Raw genomic sequence first — 14,255 nt, 5'->3', positions numbered from 1 at the left:
TCTCTGTCTCTCTCTTTCTCTCTCTCTCTCCCCCCTCCTGAGTCATACAAGTCTTGCAGCAGGTTTATATTGGGTACGCATCGAGTTTTGCTGGACCGTACCTGAACATCGACATATTGTTCGGCATTCTTCAACGCAGCATGTGTCAACCATCCTCTTCACCATTTCCGGTCCATGCATGAATCTTCGAACTCCCAATAGAAGCTATGTGCAAGGCATGATAAGATCTCGAAAGTTACTGGTCCTTGTTTGCCTGCTTGTCACAGCTACATTCACGACGTATCTCCTCCGGCGCCCAGAGACACTCGAGGAATCCACCTCCCTTCTTCACGGTCATCATGCTCACGAGGAGAACGAACCCCTCCTCCCCGCGAGTTCACTCCTGCATCCTATCCATCAGCTAGTCGCCCAAGCAGAAGGTGATTTTCAAACCGTTCTCGCGCGTCAGTCTCGATCTCTAAGCGATGCGGTAGCCGAGTACCGCAGGCGGTACAAGCTACCACCTCCGCCGCATTTCGACAAGTGGTACAACTTTGCAAAAAAGCGAGGAGTTGAGCTCATTGACGAATATGACACGATATACCATCAACTGCTGCCGTTCTGGGCACTGGAGCCGGCTGTGATTAGAGAGAGAACAAGAGAGGCCATTGGATTTGACAATGCGTTGATCGCGGTGATGATTCGGGATGGCAAAGTCACCAAGATTGAAGGGGGTGGTGATATGTATGAATGGCATCGTGAGGCGACACCCATCATGTTGAAGGAGTTTATTATGTATCTGCCGGACATGGACTTGGCCTTCAATATTCACGACGAGCCCCGAGTGGTGTTGCAGCATGATGACCTGCTGCATCACGTTCAGGTGGCGAAGGACGAGAACATCCCCAAGGCGTATGCCAATCAAGGATTAAGCAATGGATGGTCGCCGAGGGCAGAAGACTTGGGAGAAGGGATACGGATCAAAGAGTACAAGACGACACGCTTCAACCGTTTCGCCCATCAACCGACTTGGAGTGACTCAAGACTATCCTGCTCTCCAGACAGTCCAGCTCGCATCTGCCTGAACGACTCCTGTCCCGACAACATTACAGCGTACACTGACCTGCCTCTTGGGTTCATCCGCAACACTACAGCCTTTTCCGATATCTGTAATTCACCAAGCATGGAGAAATCCTTTGGATTCTTCGACCGTCCCAACGCTTTCGACGTAACCCACGATCTTTTCCCGATATTCTCACAGTCCAAGATCTCCAGTTTTCAGGATATTCTTTATCCCTCGCCATGGTACTATATGGGCCGAGTGAAGTATGAGAAGGAGCGGGATATGCCATGGGAAGAGAAGGCTCCGACGATGTATTGGCGAGGTAGCACGACAGGGGGATTCTCTCGTGATGGCGGTTGGAGACGACAACACCGTCAGCGATTCCTCGCCAAGATCCAACCACTCAACACGGCCAAGATACTCGAGCTCGACAATTCCACCTTCACAGAGGATGTCTGGCGCGAGAAAGAGATTTCACTGCAACAGATGTCGCATTATTTCGACGTCAAGTTTACCTACATCGGGCAATGCGATCCGGGCGACTGCGATGCACAGCGTGAGTACTTCGGCACCGTGGAGCCGGTGAATATGTTCGATGCTCTTGCATCGCGATATCTACTGGACATCGACGGCAATGCGTTTTCGGGACGCTACTATGCGTGGCTGCTGAGCAATAGTCTGGTCTACAAGCTCGCTGTATTCCGTGAATGGCACGACGAATGGCTCCGTCCGTGGGTGCATTACGTCCCATTTGGCTTACAAGGGGATGAATATGTAGAGTCGGTGCGATATTTTGACCAAGAACAGAGCGGCAAGGTCGAAGGGAAGAAGATCGCCGGTCAGGGACGCCAATGGGCACAGAAGGTGCTGAGGAATGAAGACTTGGAAGTTTGGTATTTTAGATTGTTGCTGGAGTGAGTTACCATTTCTTTCCTCTGCTTCTCTGTTTTGCTTCCGATCATATCATTCCCTCCACTGTGTTTGTGAATCGAAAATCGCCTGAGGCGCGAGGAATATGACACTAATTGCAATGCAGATATGGCCGCTTGATCGACGACAATAGGTACAACATTGGATTCAGCTTGTGATGGCGCCATTATCTATTCATTCGATTCGGCATTGAAATGGTCGTCTCATCCATTGATACATACCGCCACCCCGCGATTGAATATCGCCATTTTGTCTCGTCGCTCTCACTTGGATAGAGTCGGCTCTCGTTGGACAACTTGTCGACCCGCTCTGTACTCTCTGGGCTGGTGGTAATCAAAATTCAAAAACACCCTTGTCTGACTCGGGCTTGTCTGTCATCTATGTGATTCCTGATTCTGGGAGTTTTGTCAGAATAATGTCATTCGTGTTCAGTTGTTCAGGGTACGTAGGTCCTCTCTTCTCACTCCCCTTCCCCATTCTCGACACGCAATCGCAGTGAACAGGTGGGCGAGGAGGTACAATGAGAGTGTCGAAAACATGACCGCGACGGACAATGATATCAACAAAATCCCAAAAGGAAGGAAAGGAGGAGGACCAACGGGATAAGGAAAAGACAAGAAGACAAGGCGAGACAGAACAGAATAGCCTACTACTGACGCAAACAGATGTATTTAGCTATGTATACTATACATACCTTCTGGTCGATACGAGCCTCGTTGAACAAAATGTAAAGTGAAGACCTCTCAGCCCCAAAATAATAAATTGAACCTTGTTGCTTGGACATAAACACAGGATGGAACCAGGACCTCTACGTTGGAACTACATTCAAATTCGTGCGAGACCTAAAATGATTATGTTCTATTGGAAACGACTAGAGCAAAACACAAATTCAAAAACCCCCCTTTTGCAGGCTGCTAGATACAAATGGTCCTGACTCTTGATGTTCCATATCCCCTTTTTTTCCCCTTCAATCCCTTGTCGCCTGCCTCGCAGCGGAGTCTGAAACTGGTGCGATGAATCTGGTCCGATCTGATGTCTCATTCGTGTTTGATGTTGGATTCCGAATTTCGAGATTTGAGAGTTTGGTATCATTCAACTAGCACATTTGACTAGAACTTGTTCAAGTTTTGACTTTGACTCGTACATCTCCCACTGTGCGTCTTTCATTGTCTGTCTTTCCTTCTTTCTTTAGGGGGCCGTCCTGAATTGATCCCGGTAGTCAATCCCACTCCCATCCCGAATTCTAATGCCCTGCCTATTTGTTTTTCAGCGCTGGCTCGCCCCAAGAACTACTGTCCTGTATCCATCCTCTCAACCGCAGCGTTCACACTCCCGCCTGCCGCAATGGTGGCGAAATATCTGACATCAACGTCTTCATCGTGTTGCAGCTTTTCCAGGTTAGGAATGATTTGGCCGTTGATCAACTCTAAGCCCTTGGGACTGGGTTGAGCAGTTGTGGAACCAGACTCTTCGAGTTGCGCGATTGTACCCTCGGCAGGAAGGCGGCGAAGAATGTCGATAAGGACAGCATAAGATTTAGCTATGTTGAAGCGAATATTGGGAATGGGGTCGGATACGAGTTGGTCCATCATCGGCAGGACACTGTCTGAAATTATGTCGAGAGTGATGACTGGTGCGAGGGTCTAGGTGAGAGGTTAGAGGTTGTCTGGAAAGTCAAAAGAACGAGCGACATCTCGACGTACCGTGATAGCAAAGCAAGTCGTCATTCGGTAGAGGTAGTTTGGCTGTTGACTCATTGCTGCAACCTTGGGAATGATAGATCGATTTGCCCACTCCACACCAAACACTTCTGTAAGCTTCTTCAAGTTGGCTGTCGCGGCCTCTCTGATGGAGAAGACAGTATCACCCAACCAGCCCATACACAGGGAACTCAATTGTTCATCGAAGAATTTCATACCCAACTGCTTGGCTAGCAATGGGATGTATTCGATAATAGCGAGACGGACGCGCCATTGCTTGTCTTCGGCGAGTTGGACGATGGCCGGCAGGAGAGATTGTGAGAGTAGTTCTATGCCAATGACATTGTTGACAAGTTCAAGTTTGGAAATGATGTGTAGTCGGACATCCGGGAATTCATCCTTGAGCATTTGCAAGAACATGGGAAGAAGATGAGATATGGTCTCTTCCTTGCCGAGTATCGGAGCCAATCCACTGAGTTGTGTTCCGAGAGCAGCCCGGACATGTTGAGATGGATCTGATACCAAATCTTCAATGCTCGTCATGATTTCATTCAGCAACGTTTCGCGATCCAGCAGTCCGCAGAAACCAGGGATTTGACTGGCGATTGCGGTCCGGACTTCAGCCTCGCTGTCCTTGAGCAGCTTCACAAATGCTGGAACAAGATCTCTTGTGACCACCTCTTCATTGACGGCTTTAGCAATCTTCTCAAACTTCTCCGCCACCATGTATCGCACTCTCCAGCTCTTGTCTTCGAATAAACTCCTCAACGCCGTCAAGAGTACGCCATGGCTTGGCTGCTGTTCTTTGGGAATGACTTCGGCAATGGAGATGAGCACCTCAACCGTGAGCAATCGGACACTGTCTTGATCATCGCTGGCAAGATGTTGGAACAGAGGGATCATTTCATCAATCACCACAGACACTGGCACCTCCTTGACGAATTTGGCCAAATTATTCGCGGCTTGTCGTCGGACCATTGGTGTTTCATCGTGAACGAGATGACCAAACTGGGTTCGAAGACCTTGTTGCGAAGCCGGTGATGCTTTCCGGTAAGGAGTCGTGTATAGCCCTGTAGCTGATATCTTTGAGGTGAACCAATCGGCTTTCGAAAGACGAATCGTAAGAGGAATGAAATATTCTTCTACTTGTCGCTCTGACAAGTCTTCGCAGATTTTATTGAGAGATTCAACCGCCTTTCAATGTCAGCTCCTTCTCCTTGTAATATCTCCTCCGCCCATACCTTGTCCCGCACAAGCGGTTCCTCGATCGCCGCAAGATTCTCCAGTGGCGCAAGGAGCACGTGACCACATTCTGGACCCCCGACGTACTCAATGAAGTTTCCAAGCTCTTCTGCTAGGGCCGTTAAGACCTCATCTTCATCTTCAACGGAGTCTAAGTGGGTTGTCAGTGTTGTTTCCAACTATTTTGTGGCGAACATGACCCCACCGTCCAAGAATGGTATTAGTTCATCCCTTGTTCTTTCGGGGCCCAGGGCAAGAGCAATTGTAGAGAGTCTATGAATGGCGTTGAGTCGAAGGAGAACGTCGTCATGCTGTATACATATTAGTCGGGGCTACGACATTTCCTGAGGGCTCAGCGAGCCGTACCTTGAGTTCGTCTATCAGAACGGCGATGGGGTAGAGCTCATCACCATTATCTTGACCCTCCATGGCGAATCTTTGTGGAACAATGCAGTTTATCTCCCGATCTTAAAGAGTCCCCGTTGATGTGTGGTTTGGGGGGGGGAGGGTTAACGAGAGCGGGTGAAATACAGTCGTCGAGCCGTGCTGAGATAGGAAGCAGGATGGAAGACTCGTGGACGCGGATGAAGAACTAATACAAATTCCAATGCATATCTGACTGTCATAGAGGTCAGCCATGAATAAATCAACACGTGTCAGGAGGCATTGTTGTGGCCTTGCCGTTGTAGGCTGCGCGGTTTGACGACACTGTTGATGCACATGAGAGCAAGGGGGAACAACTTACAGGAAATCGTTGAACTCGAGTGTCGCGAAGGTAAATGGATTCGTCCGAGAGGCGCCCTGCTATGAAATACCGGAGTTGAAAGCGCAGGGACTTGGTGAAGTGTATGGCGGAATTTGGAAAAGCGGATAATCAGTTCATTTGAGCTCCCATCATATGTTGGGCCGACACACCAAAACACCTGCCAAGCCTCGCGATGACTCTTTGATATTGCCTCAATTTCGCTCCAGATTCCTTTCCAGTTTTAAGGCTTCTTCAATCTCGAAGGAGCAACTAGCTTTTTCTCTGTCTCTCAACACTGAGTCGTTCTTACGCCTGCAGCCCAGCCAGAAGTCTCTGCAGAAACATCCTTCAATATGCCCACCATCTCCGTGGACAAGGCTGCCTTGTTCGAGGCCCTAGGCAGACAGTATACTACGGAGGAGTTTGACGAACTCTGTTTCGACTTCGGAATCGAGCTGGATGAAGACACCTCTCTTACAGAAAGACCTATCGTCAATGGAAAACAAGAGCCGCCTCAGCTCAAGATCGAAATTCCCGCCAATCGTTATGACATGCTCTGCTTCGAGGGCATTCAGCTGATGCTCAACATCTTCAATCGCAGGGTCCAAGCGCCCAAATATGTTCTGAAGGCCCCTTCCAATGGTCAAATGCAAACTATTACAGTCAAGAAAGACACCTCTAGAATACGACCCTATGTCTCCGGAGCAATCTTGCGAAACATCAAGTTCAACCAAGGGAGATATGAATCTTTCATCGACCTCCAGGACAAGCTACACCAAAATTTGGCACGACAACGGACTCTTGTTTCCATTGGAACGCACGACCTTGATACGATTAAAGGGCCTTTCACCTATGAAGCATTGCCACCGAAAGACATCCGATTTGTTCCGCTTAATCAGTCAAAGGAAATGAATGGAGAGGAACTCATAGCATTCTACGATAAAGACAAGCACCTTGGCCGATATCTCCACATCATCAGAGATTCGCCTGTGTACCCGGTCATCTATGACTCCAACCGTGCCGTTTGTTCTCTTCCACCCATCATCAACGGCAACCTGAGCAAAATCACTCTCGACACCAAGAACGTCTTCATCGAGGTGACAGCTACCGACAAAACCAAACTAGAGCTGGTTATCAACATTGTGGTATCTATGTTCTCCCAATATACCTCGGAAAAATTCACGGTGGAGCCAATTCAGGTCATGTCAGAGCACAATGGCGAGACAAGACAAGTGCCCGATCTGGCACCGCGCTCCACAGAAGCCGAAGTAGATTATATCAATGAATGCTGTGGTCTTTCGCTGTCCCCTCAGGAGATCTGTACCCTCCTCACACGGATGAGCTACGCCGCCAGACCGTCCAAGTCGGACCCGAGTCTAATTGACGTCGATATTCCTCCGACACGAGCAGATGTGCTGCATCAAGCTGATATCATGGAAGACGTGTGTATTGCATATGGCTTCAACAAACTACCAAGATCATTTCCCAAAGTGGGCGCCACAATCGCTGCTCCACTTGCAATCAACAAACTCTCCGATATTCTACGACTCGAGGCCGCGATGGCTGGCTGGGCCGAAGCCCTACCTCTGATCCTGTGTTCGCACGATGAGAACTTCAGTTGGCTGAATCGCAAAGATGATGGCGAGACTGCAGTCAGACTGGCTAACCCTAAGACCGCAGAGTATCAAGTCGTCAGAACAACCTTGATACCTGGTCTGCTGAAGACGATTCGCGAGAACAAGCATCACTCTATACCTATCAAGATCTTCGAAGTCAGCGACGTCGCGTTCAAGGACGGCACCGTCGAGCGCAAGAGTCGAAATGAGCGTCACTTCGCCGCAGCTTGGTATGGCAAAACATCTGGTTTTGAGGTTGTCCATGGTCTGCTCGATCGTGTCATGGCGATGTTGAAAACCGCGTTCATCACGCACGAAGAAGGACTAGAGATTAAGAATGGGAAGCCTTGGGGAATGGAATATCGGATTCAAGAACTCGACGATGCCACATACTTCCCCGGACACGGTGCCAGCATCCATGCGAAGATCGCCGGCAGGGAAATTGTAATCGGTAGTTTTGGCATCCTGCATCCTACCGTGCTAGAGAAATTCGAGCTCAAATATCCTGTGAGTGTGCTCGAGTTCAATGTCGAGGTTTTCCTATGAGAGCTGGACAATGTGGAAAAGAGACTCTCAACCACGGGAGGTATTATCTTCATGATGGACGCCGTAGATGACGACCAAAAATGGGCAAAAAGATAGGGTAGAGACAACGGAACTTGGTCAGATTCGAAGTTTATTTTGCTTCGACGCCATATCTGCTTCATCATGAATTCTGCATCACAACGTGACTTTGAAGCGTTCAATGCACGCGCCCGAGTCCTTTTCTTCGGGAAAAATGGTATGCTAAAGCTCGTGGAGAGACTACCTTTGTAGAAACCAAGCATTCTATTCCTGGACGTACACCTCCTCTGCTCCATTCTCCTGCGCCTCTGCCGCCCTGGCATCTTGAGCCGCCTGCTGGGCTGCGAGGGCCTTCGCGCCGTAATCTTGGGACATAGGTTGCAGGACGGGTTGCTCTTCCTTGGGATCGATGATGGTGACGCTGTCGGGGAGAGACTTTTGAGGACCGGATTTGCCCTCAGGATCACTTCCGCGCATGATCTTGACTTTGATACCCAGGACACCTTGTCGGAGGAGGACGTGACGGGTGGCATGGTCGATGAAGTCGTTGACTGGTTGGCCAGAGTGGATCATGAAGCCGTCCTATTTTCCAACTGTCAGTATCCCTAAGAAGAACTCTCACAGTTCGAAATTCAATTGTCTGTGTGGCCTTACGGTAAACTTCATGCTCTTTGCTCGAGCAGCCCGCAGTTTTCCACTGACAACAACCTCGCAGCCCTTCGCACCGCTCTCCATGATGAATCGCAGGACACCGTAGCATGCTCTTCGTACAGCCAGACCGTTCAACAATTTGTATCGTAGAGATTCACACTGAGCGACGGCCGAAAGACCACGGTTTTGCACTTTGGCGGCGTAAAGGGAGACGCTGTTCTCGGGGAATTTGAAGCGCTTTTGAATTAGAGAGGTGAGTTCGCGAATTCGTCGCCCTTGCTCGCCCAGGACTTCTTGTGTGTGTGTGGCACGGATGACTGCAAAGAATTCAAGTTAGATATCCATTTCCCTTTATATTCATCTGACCCAGGACATACTGATGTCGGTAACGGTAGGAGTGACTCGGACTTCAACACCAGAGTAACCTTCCTCGGCCAGCTCGCGCTGGAAGAATTCGTTCAATTCGGCATAAAAGACCCCGTCGGCAACGAACTTGCGACGCTTGGAAATAGCTCCTTGTTGAGTCGTCATTTTGGCTGATTGACTGGAGGAGCCAACTGGAACTGGAGTTTTCGCGGTTCGAGGAATCGTCAATTTGGAGGGGAGAACAAGCGGGCGCGCACACAATTTCGATTGCCAAGAAATATTTTGCTCTGTGTGTGTCAAATCGGCGAATCAGACCGCTGGTAGCACGTGATTCGGCTCATGTGGTCGGATATCATTTCCGGTAGCCTTGCCAGGATGCGAAACTCCCTTTACAGATAATTCTTGATCAATATCGGTGCTACGAGAATGCCGTCTTTGTCCATCGGTACGGCATCTACCCATCTGTAGTAGTCTTCATATCAAAGAAGCGATGGGGGAATGAGTTTGGTAGATTCGGATAAGCATGGAAGTATTGAAGGACACAAATTCAATTTATTTCAATCGCTCATGCACAGAGTACAAAATCCATAGAGCGAGAGAGCAAAGAGAACGGAAGAAATCAGAGAAGCCCAGCTCCGAAAGGAGAGTGAGGTGATACAATGAGCAAAGACCGCCACCCTTGGCTGATGGAATTTGCTGCCCTGGAAATTGGGCCAAAGGCCTAATTATGATTTGCCCGTGCATTTCCTACTCCTCAGAATTTCAGTTTCAGTGGTGGGAGGATTCAGGGTCTTGAGTTATGGGCAGTCACAGCTACAAAGATAAGCTGCTCGGGAAGTTGAAGGATGGACAAGCCCTCTGTAGGAGCTCGATCGACTACGGCCAAGCACAGTGCACTCTAATTTAGCGACAAAAAAACTCTTCCCCTGAATCCAAATCCAACGCTTCTTTGACCTGTCACGACTCCTGACCCGCACCGTGATTTTGGACAATGAAGCTGGCGATATGGAATTCCAAGAGGAGAGGATTGTCCGCCCGTCATTCAGTGGTTAGAGATCGAGCTTCGAGGGCCAGCTTTGCGCTGGCACGCTATCCTGGCAAGCTATCCTGGCAAGCAGACTTATCGCGAAAGGGCCGAGTATCGAACTTTTGGTTTCAGCCTTGCTGGAAAATCTCCTCCTTTTCATGGTGGACTCTATTCTGAGAAGGCGAGACCCTCAGAGCCCAGGGTTGTTAGAGAGCCTGGTGGCTGTCAAATGTGTTCCTGTTCTTTTCTGCCCATTTTTGTGGCTCATGCCCCACACAGTTTTTTACTGGTCGATGTGTATGCTTTTTACATGTCAAGACATCTCGTGGAGCGTGGCGCGAACGAATAAACCGGGCAGTGTCGCCGGGCTAGACTGTCAACCCCTCATTGATTGGAACCACTTCTATCGGCCTCAATTCATTCAGGATCATGATGACTGCTCTGATGGCTCCTATGATATGTCTCTCCCACCCTGGTAATCCGGTGGTGATTTGTTCGAACTCAGGAGCAGAGGTATGAATTTTTGAAAAGCCACTCCTATTCAAATAACATCAGGCAATGACCAGTGTCATCAGACTGCTGGTCATGAGTCGAGACAAAGGCTGATTACTGACTCCCTTGCTGTTCCCACCTCTTTGCATTGTCTGCAAGTATTCTGGCTGCACCTGTCTCTGTCTGGGAGAATGTTTCGGACAGCTGGGGGAAAGAAGCATCATATCTTTTGTTCATGAAAGAATATGACCGTAGGATTCTCGGATGATGATGTTAAAGAGGCTTCGTGTGCGTCATGTCTAGACTCCGTTTACTGCTGAGTATCAACGTTTTGCATTGGCAGATCAAAAGAAGGTACTGTTTGCATTTGATGGTATCAGACCACTAGCCGACGTCGTAACAGTCTTCTGGTCCAGTGGCTTCTGCTTCTAGCAAATATTCTGCAAAATGAAATTGCAAGTCAGCTTGGATCTTGATGCTGTCGGCGACAAAGGAGAGTTCAGTCATGTGGATGGTCTGTTATCGCTCTCCTCAACTCGCTCTTGCTCTGACTCGTTTCTCAGATCCTCAAATGCGCTGGGAAGCACATGGAGGTCAAAGAATCGTCATCGACTTCATCACTCTTAAATCGTCTGGGTTGATCTTCTCAGTGATGTCATTATCATTGCCTTGCACTGGTTTCTCGACTGATCCCATTCAAATACCTGGCTTTCTCTCCTTCATCTCAACATCTCAACACCCTCTCGAAACAGCTCCTTTTGCTCGGCTCTGCTTTGACAACCTTTGACAATCTCAAACCCTCCCCTCGCGTTCAGCCATAAGCTGGGCTATTCCCTCTAGCGGTCCTGCACCGTCGGCACCACCTTTGGGTATGTCGTTCCCTCTTCGGAAGCCTGTGTTTTGTTACGTCAACCTCTCCTACCTCAACCACTCTTCGAGATACCTTGAGCTTGGGTCAATCAAATCAGGGATACTCGTGTTACTTCCCTTCTTAACTTTCGCACGTTTTAGGCGCAGTTAACACGTTCACCTTCTGGCCGTCTGTTACCCTTGCTTGTTTTGCTAAATCCAAACAATTCCACCCACATTCTCCCATCGTCTTTTCCTATCCCAGCCTTCAACAACATTCTCCTTGTGACTCTCACCTGAGGCATCTCTTTACCATGAGAGCCAGGCCCTTACTTTTTTTTTTTTTTTCTTAGGGCCCGCTTCTTCTGCACTCAACACTTCCGACATGGCAGCAGCTTTGCCTAGTGCTAGCAATGGTACCACTACCTAGCTACCAATACCGGTGGTATCAATGCATCCTCTATCAAGCCTGTCCGCGTTGCGGGATGGGTTGAACCGCAAGCATACAACTACGATGCGAAGGCTCCTACTGTTCTCATGAACGAAGCAGATGATGAGGAGTGCAACAAGGCAAATAACAGGGCCAACTCTACCTGGGCACATGATGCTGAAAGATACGAATGGGACAAAGCAGACGGCGATGTTGGACCGCGAAATGAGAAGTTGGAGAAAGAATTGTTTCAAGGACAGCACATCAATCGTGCCGGCGAGAAATTCCAGAAACATATCCTTTCCAATTTGGAATCTGCACAACATTTCACTGACCATCCAGCCTTACCTCTGTTAAAGTGATTATCGAGTCCGAAGTTCGTGTCGGCCCAGTTAGCGGTGTGAGTACTTTCGCCCATTCTTGTCCATGGCGGTAGTAACCACAACATAGTTCACGGATGCCGGCCTCCATCCTGTCATTTTGGACAATGTCCAACTCTGTGGTTATCAGTACGCTACTCCGATTCAAGCCTACGCCTTTCCAGCGGTGATCAGGGGCCATGACATGATTGGTATTGCGCAGACAGGTTAGTTCCTGCATCAAGAGATGGCCGTTGCCAGTGTTCGCTAACAACATAATAGGATCTGGCAAGACTGCGGCTTTTCTCATTCCATGCATTTCCGAGCTCATGGGCAAAGTCAGAGAGCTCGCGGCACCCCGCCCTGGTTTGTACCCGGAGCTGGATGGCAAACGTGTCCGTGCTGAGCCTTTGATTCTCATCGTCGCCCAACTCGTGAGCTGTGCTGCCAGATCTTTGATGAAGCACGTCGTCTTTGCTACCGCTCCATGCTCCGCCCTTGTGTCGCATACGGTGGCGCCCCTGTTCGCAATCAGATCAATCAGCTTGCCAAAGGATGCGACCTCTTTGTGGCAACCCCAGGCCGCTTGCTCGATACTATGAGTCGTCCAGATATTCTCTCATTGTCCCGTGTCAAATTCACCATCATCATTGAGGCAGATGAGATGCTTCACGGAGACTGGGGTGAAGAGATAGACAAGATCATGTTGGGGGGGTGGTAGATTACTCAGTCCTTTTCTCTTCCCTGTGTACTTGCTAACTCCTCCAGATATCAATGAGGATGGTGACCATCGCTACCTTCTTTTCTCTGCCACGTTCCCAAAGCGTGTTCGGAAGCTAGCTGCCATGTACCTCGCCTCCGACCACGTTCATGTCGGCGTTGGTCGTACTGGTTTAGCCCATGCCAACGTCAAGCAGCACGTATGTTTGACAAAGCACCTCGTATACGCTACCTCATGTGGGCCGATCAAAATAAGACGTAGAAAGCTCTCTATGGCTTGGGTGCTATCCATGCCTCCATCGCACACTCTTATCTTCGTTAGAAACAAGAAACTGCGGACTTCATTGATGACTACTTGTTCAACATGGGATTGCCATCTACTTCCATTCATGCTGATCGTACTCAATGGGAGCGTGAGGATGCACTGTGGGTTTCTAATACCCACTGGACGGTGCACCGGACTAATGTATGCCACAGTTGTTCCTTCAAGTCCGGTAAATCCCTGATTATGGTTGCAACTGGAGTTAGTGGCCGTGGTCTTGACGTACGGTACGTTTTGAGAGAAAATTTCCAGAACCCATCGCTGACCAACATCGAGCAACGTAATGCACATCATCAACTTCGACTTTCCTAGTGCTGAATTCGGTGGTCGTAGCGAATATGTTCATCGTATTGGTAAGCTGTCATCCTCCTCATGTACCAAGGCTGCAATGACCAATAGGCATCATAGGTCGCAGGTCTTGTGGCATCCTTCTGCAATGAGCAAGATGGACCATTCCTGACGAAGCTTCTCATGGAGAACAGCCTGGAGGTTCCGCATTTCTCGCAGCACTTTAAAGTCTGAAGATGGAGCTCTCAACTTTGATGACGAAGACGAGCTAGAGATGGGTAACAGTGATGAGGCCGATCAAGTTGGAGGAGACACATGGTGATGCATGGGATGCTTGCGCCTGTTACCAAGGCCGCGGCTACTGAACCGGCATGGACTTGGCAATAACAGCTGCCACATCTAGTGATGCTTGGTAGACTGCGTGGCTTTTGATGTTGCACATCATCATGGCCACCAAATTCGAATTCGGAGGGATTGGCGTGTTGACGTCTCGGGGCCTGAGGACCCGGCCACTTTCCCCATACATATGATTGTACCTTTCTTGATTTTTTTCAGAGATTCAAAAGTCTTCTTACCATTTCTCTTTCAAAATGTTACCATCTTCTACATCAACAAGCCATGGTATACCACAAGTATAGTAGCGTATACGGCAGCGAGTCTAATCATATCTCCTACCATCAAACCCATCGAATTACGAAAACCTATCACCTATGACATCAGATGAAGTGAACGAGCTGTTTCGTCGGTTGGACGTATTCAGTGAACAAATCAAGCGTCTTAGCGAACAAAACAATCCAAAACCATAAAACAATACTCCTTGCCATGGACAGTATAAACGGTCGAGCTTGTACCCATGAGGCAGAAGCTCATCGCATCGACCCCATCGTTTCGAGCGAATAATCCCTCCTTTTG

The 14,255-nt window shown here is 49.0% G+C and overlaps 5 protein-coding genes across 5 annotated transcripts; 3 read left to right on the top strand and 2 right to left on the bottom strand.

The window, feature by feature from the left end:
- Window positions 1–178: 178 nt before the first annotated feature.
- Z518_07918 (uncharacterized protein) lies at window positions 179–2,130 on the top strand (the record flags this gene model as incomplete). Its single annotated transcript, XM_013413661.1, has 2 exons — window positions 179–1,956; window positions 2,079–2,130. The coding sequence occupies 2 exons, from the start codon at window positions 179–181 to the stop codon at window positions 2,128–2,130; spliced, it is 1,830 nt and encodes a 609-aa protein (XP_013269115.1).
- A 1,131-nt stretch (window positions 2,131–3,261) lies between these two features.
- Window positions 3,262–5,343, bottom strand: Z518_07917 (uncharacterized protein; the record flags this gene model as incomplete). The annotated part of the gene is made up of 5 exons (XM_013413660.1): window positions 3,262–3,615; window positions 3,676–4,866; window positions 4,914–5,065; window positions 5,120–5,225; window positions 5,281–5,343. 5 exons carry the CDS (start codon window positions 5,341–5,343, stop codon window positions 3,262–3,264), a joined length of 1,866 nt encoding a protein of 621 aa, XP_013269114.1.
- A 669-nt stretch (window positions 5,344–6,012) lies between these two features.
- Z518_07916 (phenylalanine-tRNA ligase, beta subunit) lies at window positions 6,013–7,821 on the top strand (the record flags this gene model as incomplete). Its single annotated transcript, XM_013413659.1, has 1 exon — window positions 6,013–7,821. One exon carries the CDS (start codon window positions 6,013–6,015, stop codon window positions 7,819–7,821), a length of 1,809 nt encoding a protein of 602 aa, XP_013269113.1.
- Window positions 7,822–8,103: 282 nt separating this feature from the next.
- Z518_07915 (40S ribosomal protein S3) lies at window positions 8,104–9,021 on the bottom strand (the record flags this gene model as incomplete). Its single annotated transcript, XM_013413658.1, has 3 exons — window positions 8,104–8,421; window positions 8,494–8,807; window positions 8,868–9,021. 3 exons carry the CDS (start codon window positions 9,019–9,021, stop codon window positions 8,104–8,106), a joined length of 786 nt encoding a protein of 261 aa, XP_013269112.1.
- Window positions 9,022–11,761: 2,740 nt separating this feature from the next.
- Z518_07914 (uncharacterized protein) lies at window positions 11,762–13,665 on the top strand (the record flags this gene model as incomplete). The annotated part of the gene is made up of 10 exons (XM_013413657.1): window positions 11,762–11,924; window positions 12,014–12,054; window positions 12,105–12,240; window positions 12,296–12,408; window positions 12,465–12,696; window positions 12,782–12,933; window positions 13,056–13,159; window positions 13,211–13,282; window positions 13,332–13,408; window positions 13,538–13,665. 10 exons carry the CDS (start codon window positions 11,762–11,764, stop codon window positions 13,663–13,665), a joined length of 1,218 nt encoding a protein of 405 aa, XP_013269111.1.
- Between the last annotated feature and the right edge of the window lie 590 nt (window positions 13,666–14,255).

Source organism: Rhinocladiella mackenziei (genome assembly GCF_000835555.1).
Source record: "Rhinocladiella mackenziei CBS 650.93 unplaced genomic scaffold supercont1.6, whole genome shotgun sequence".
Taxonomy (NCBI): domain Eukaryota; kingdom Fungi; phylum Ascomycota; class Eurotiomycetes; order Chaetothyriales; family Herpotrichiellaceae; genus Rhinocladiella; species Rhinocladiella mackenziei.
Note: the sequence above shows the minus strand (reverse complement) of the source record. Positions and strands in the feature narration are given on the sequence as shown.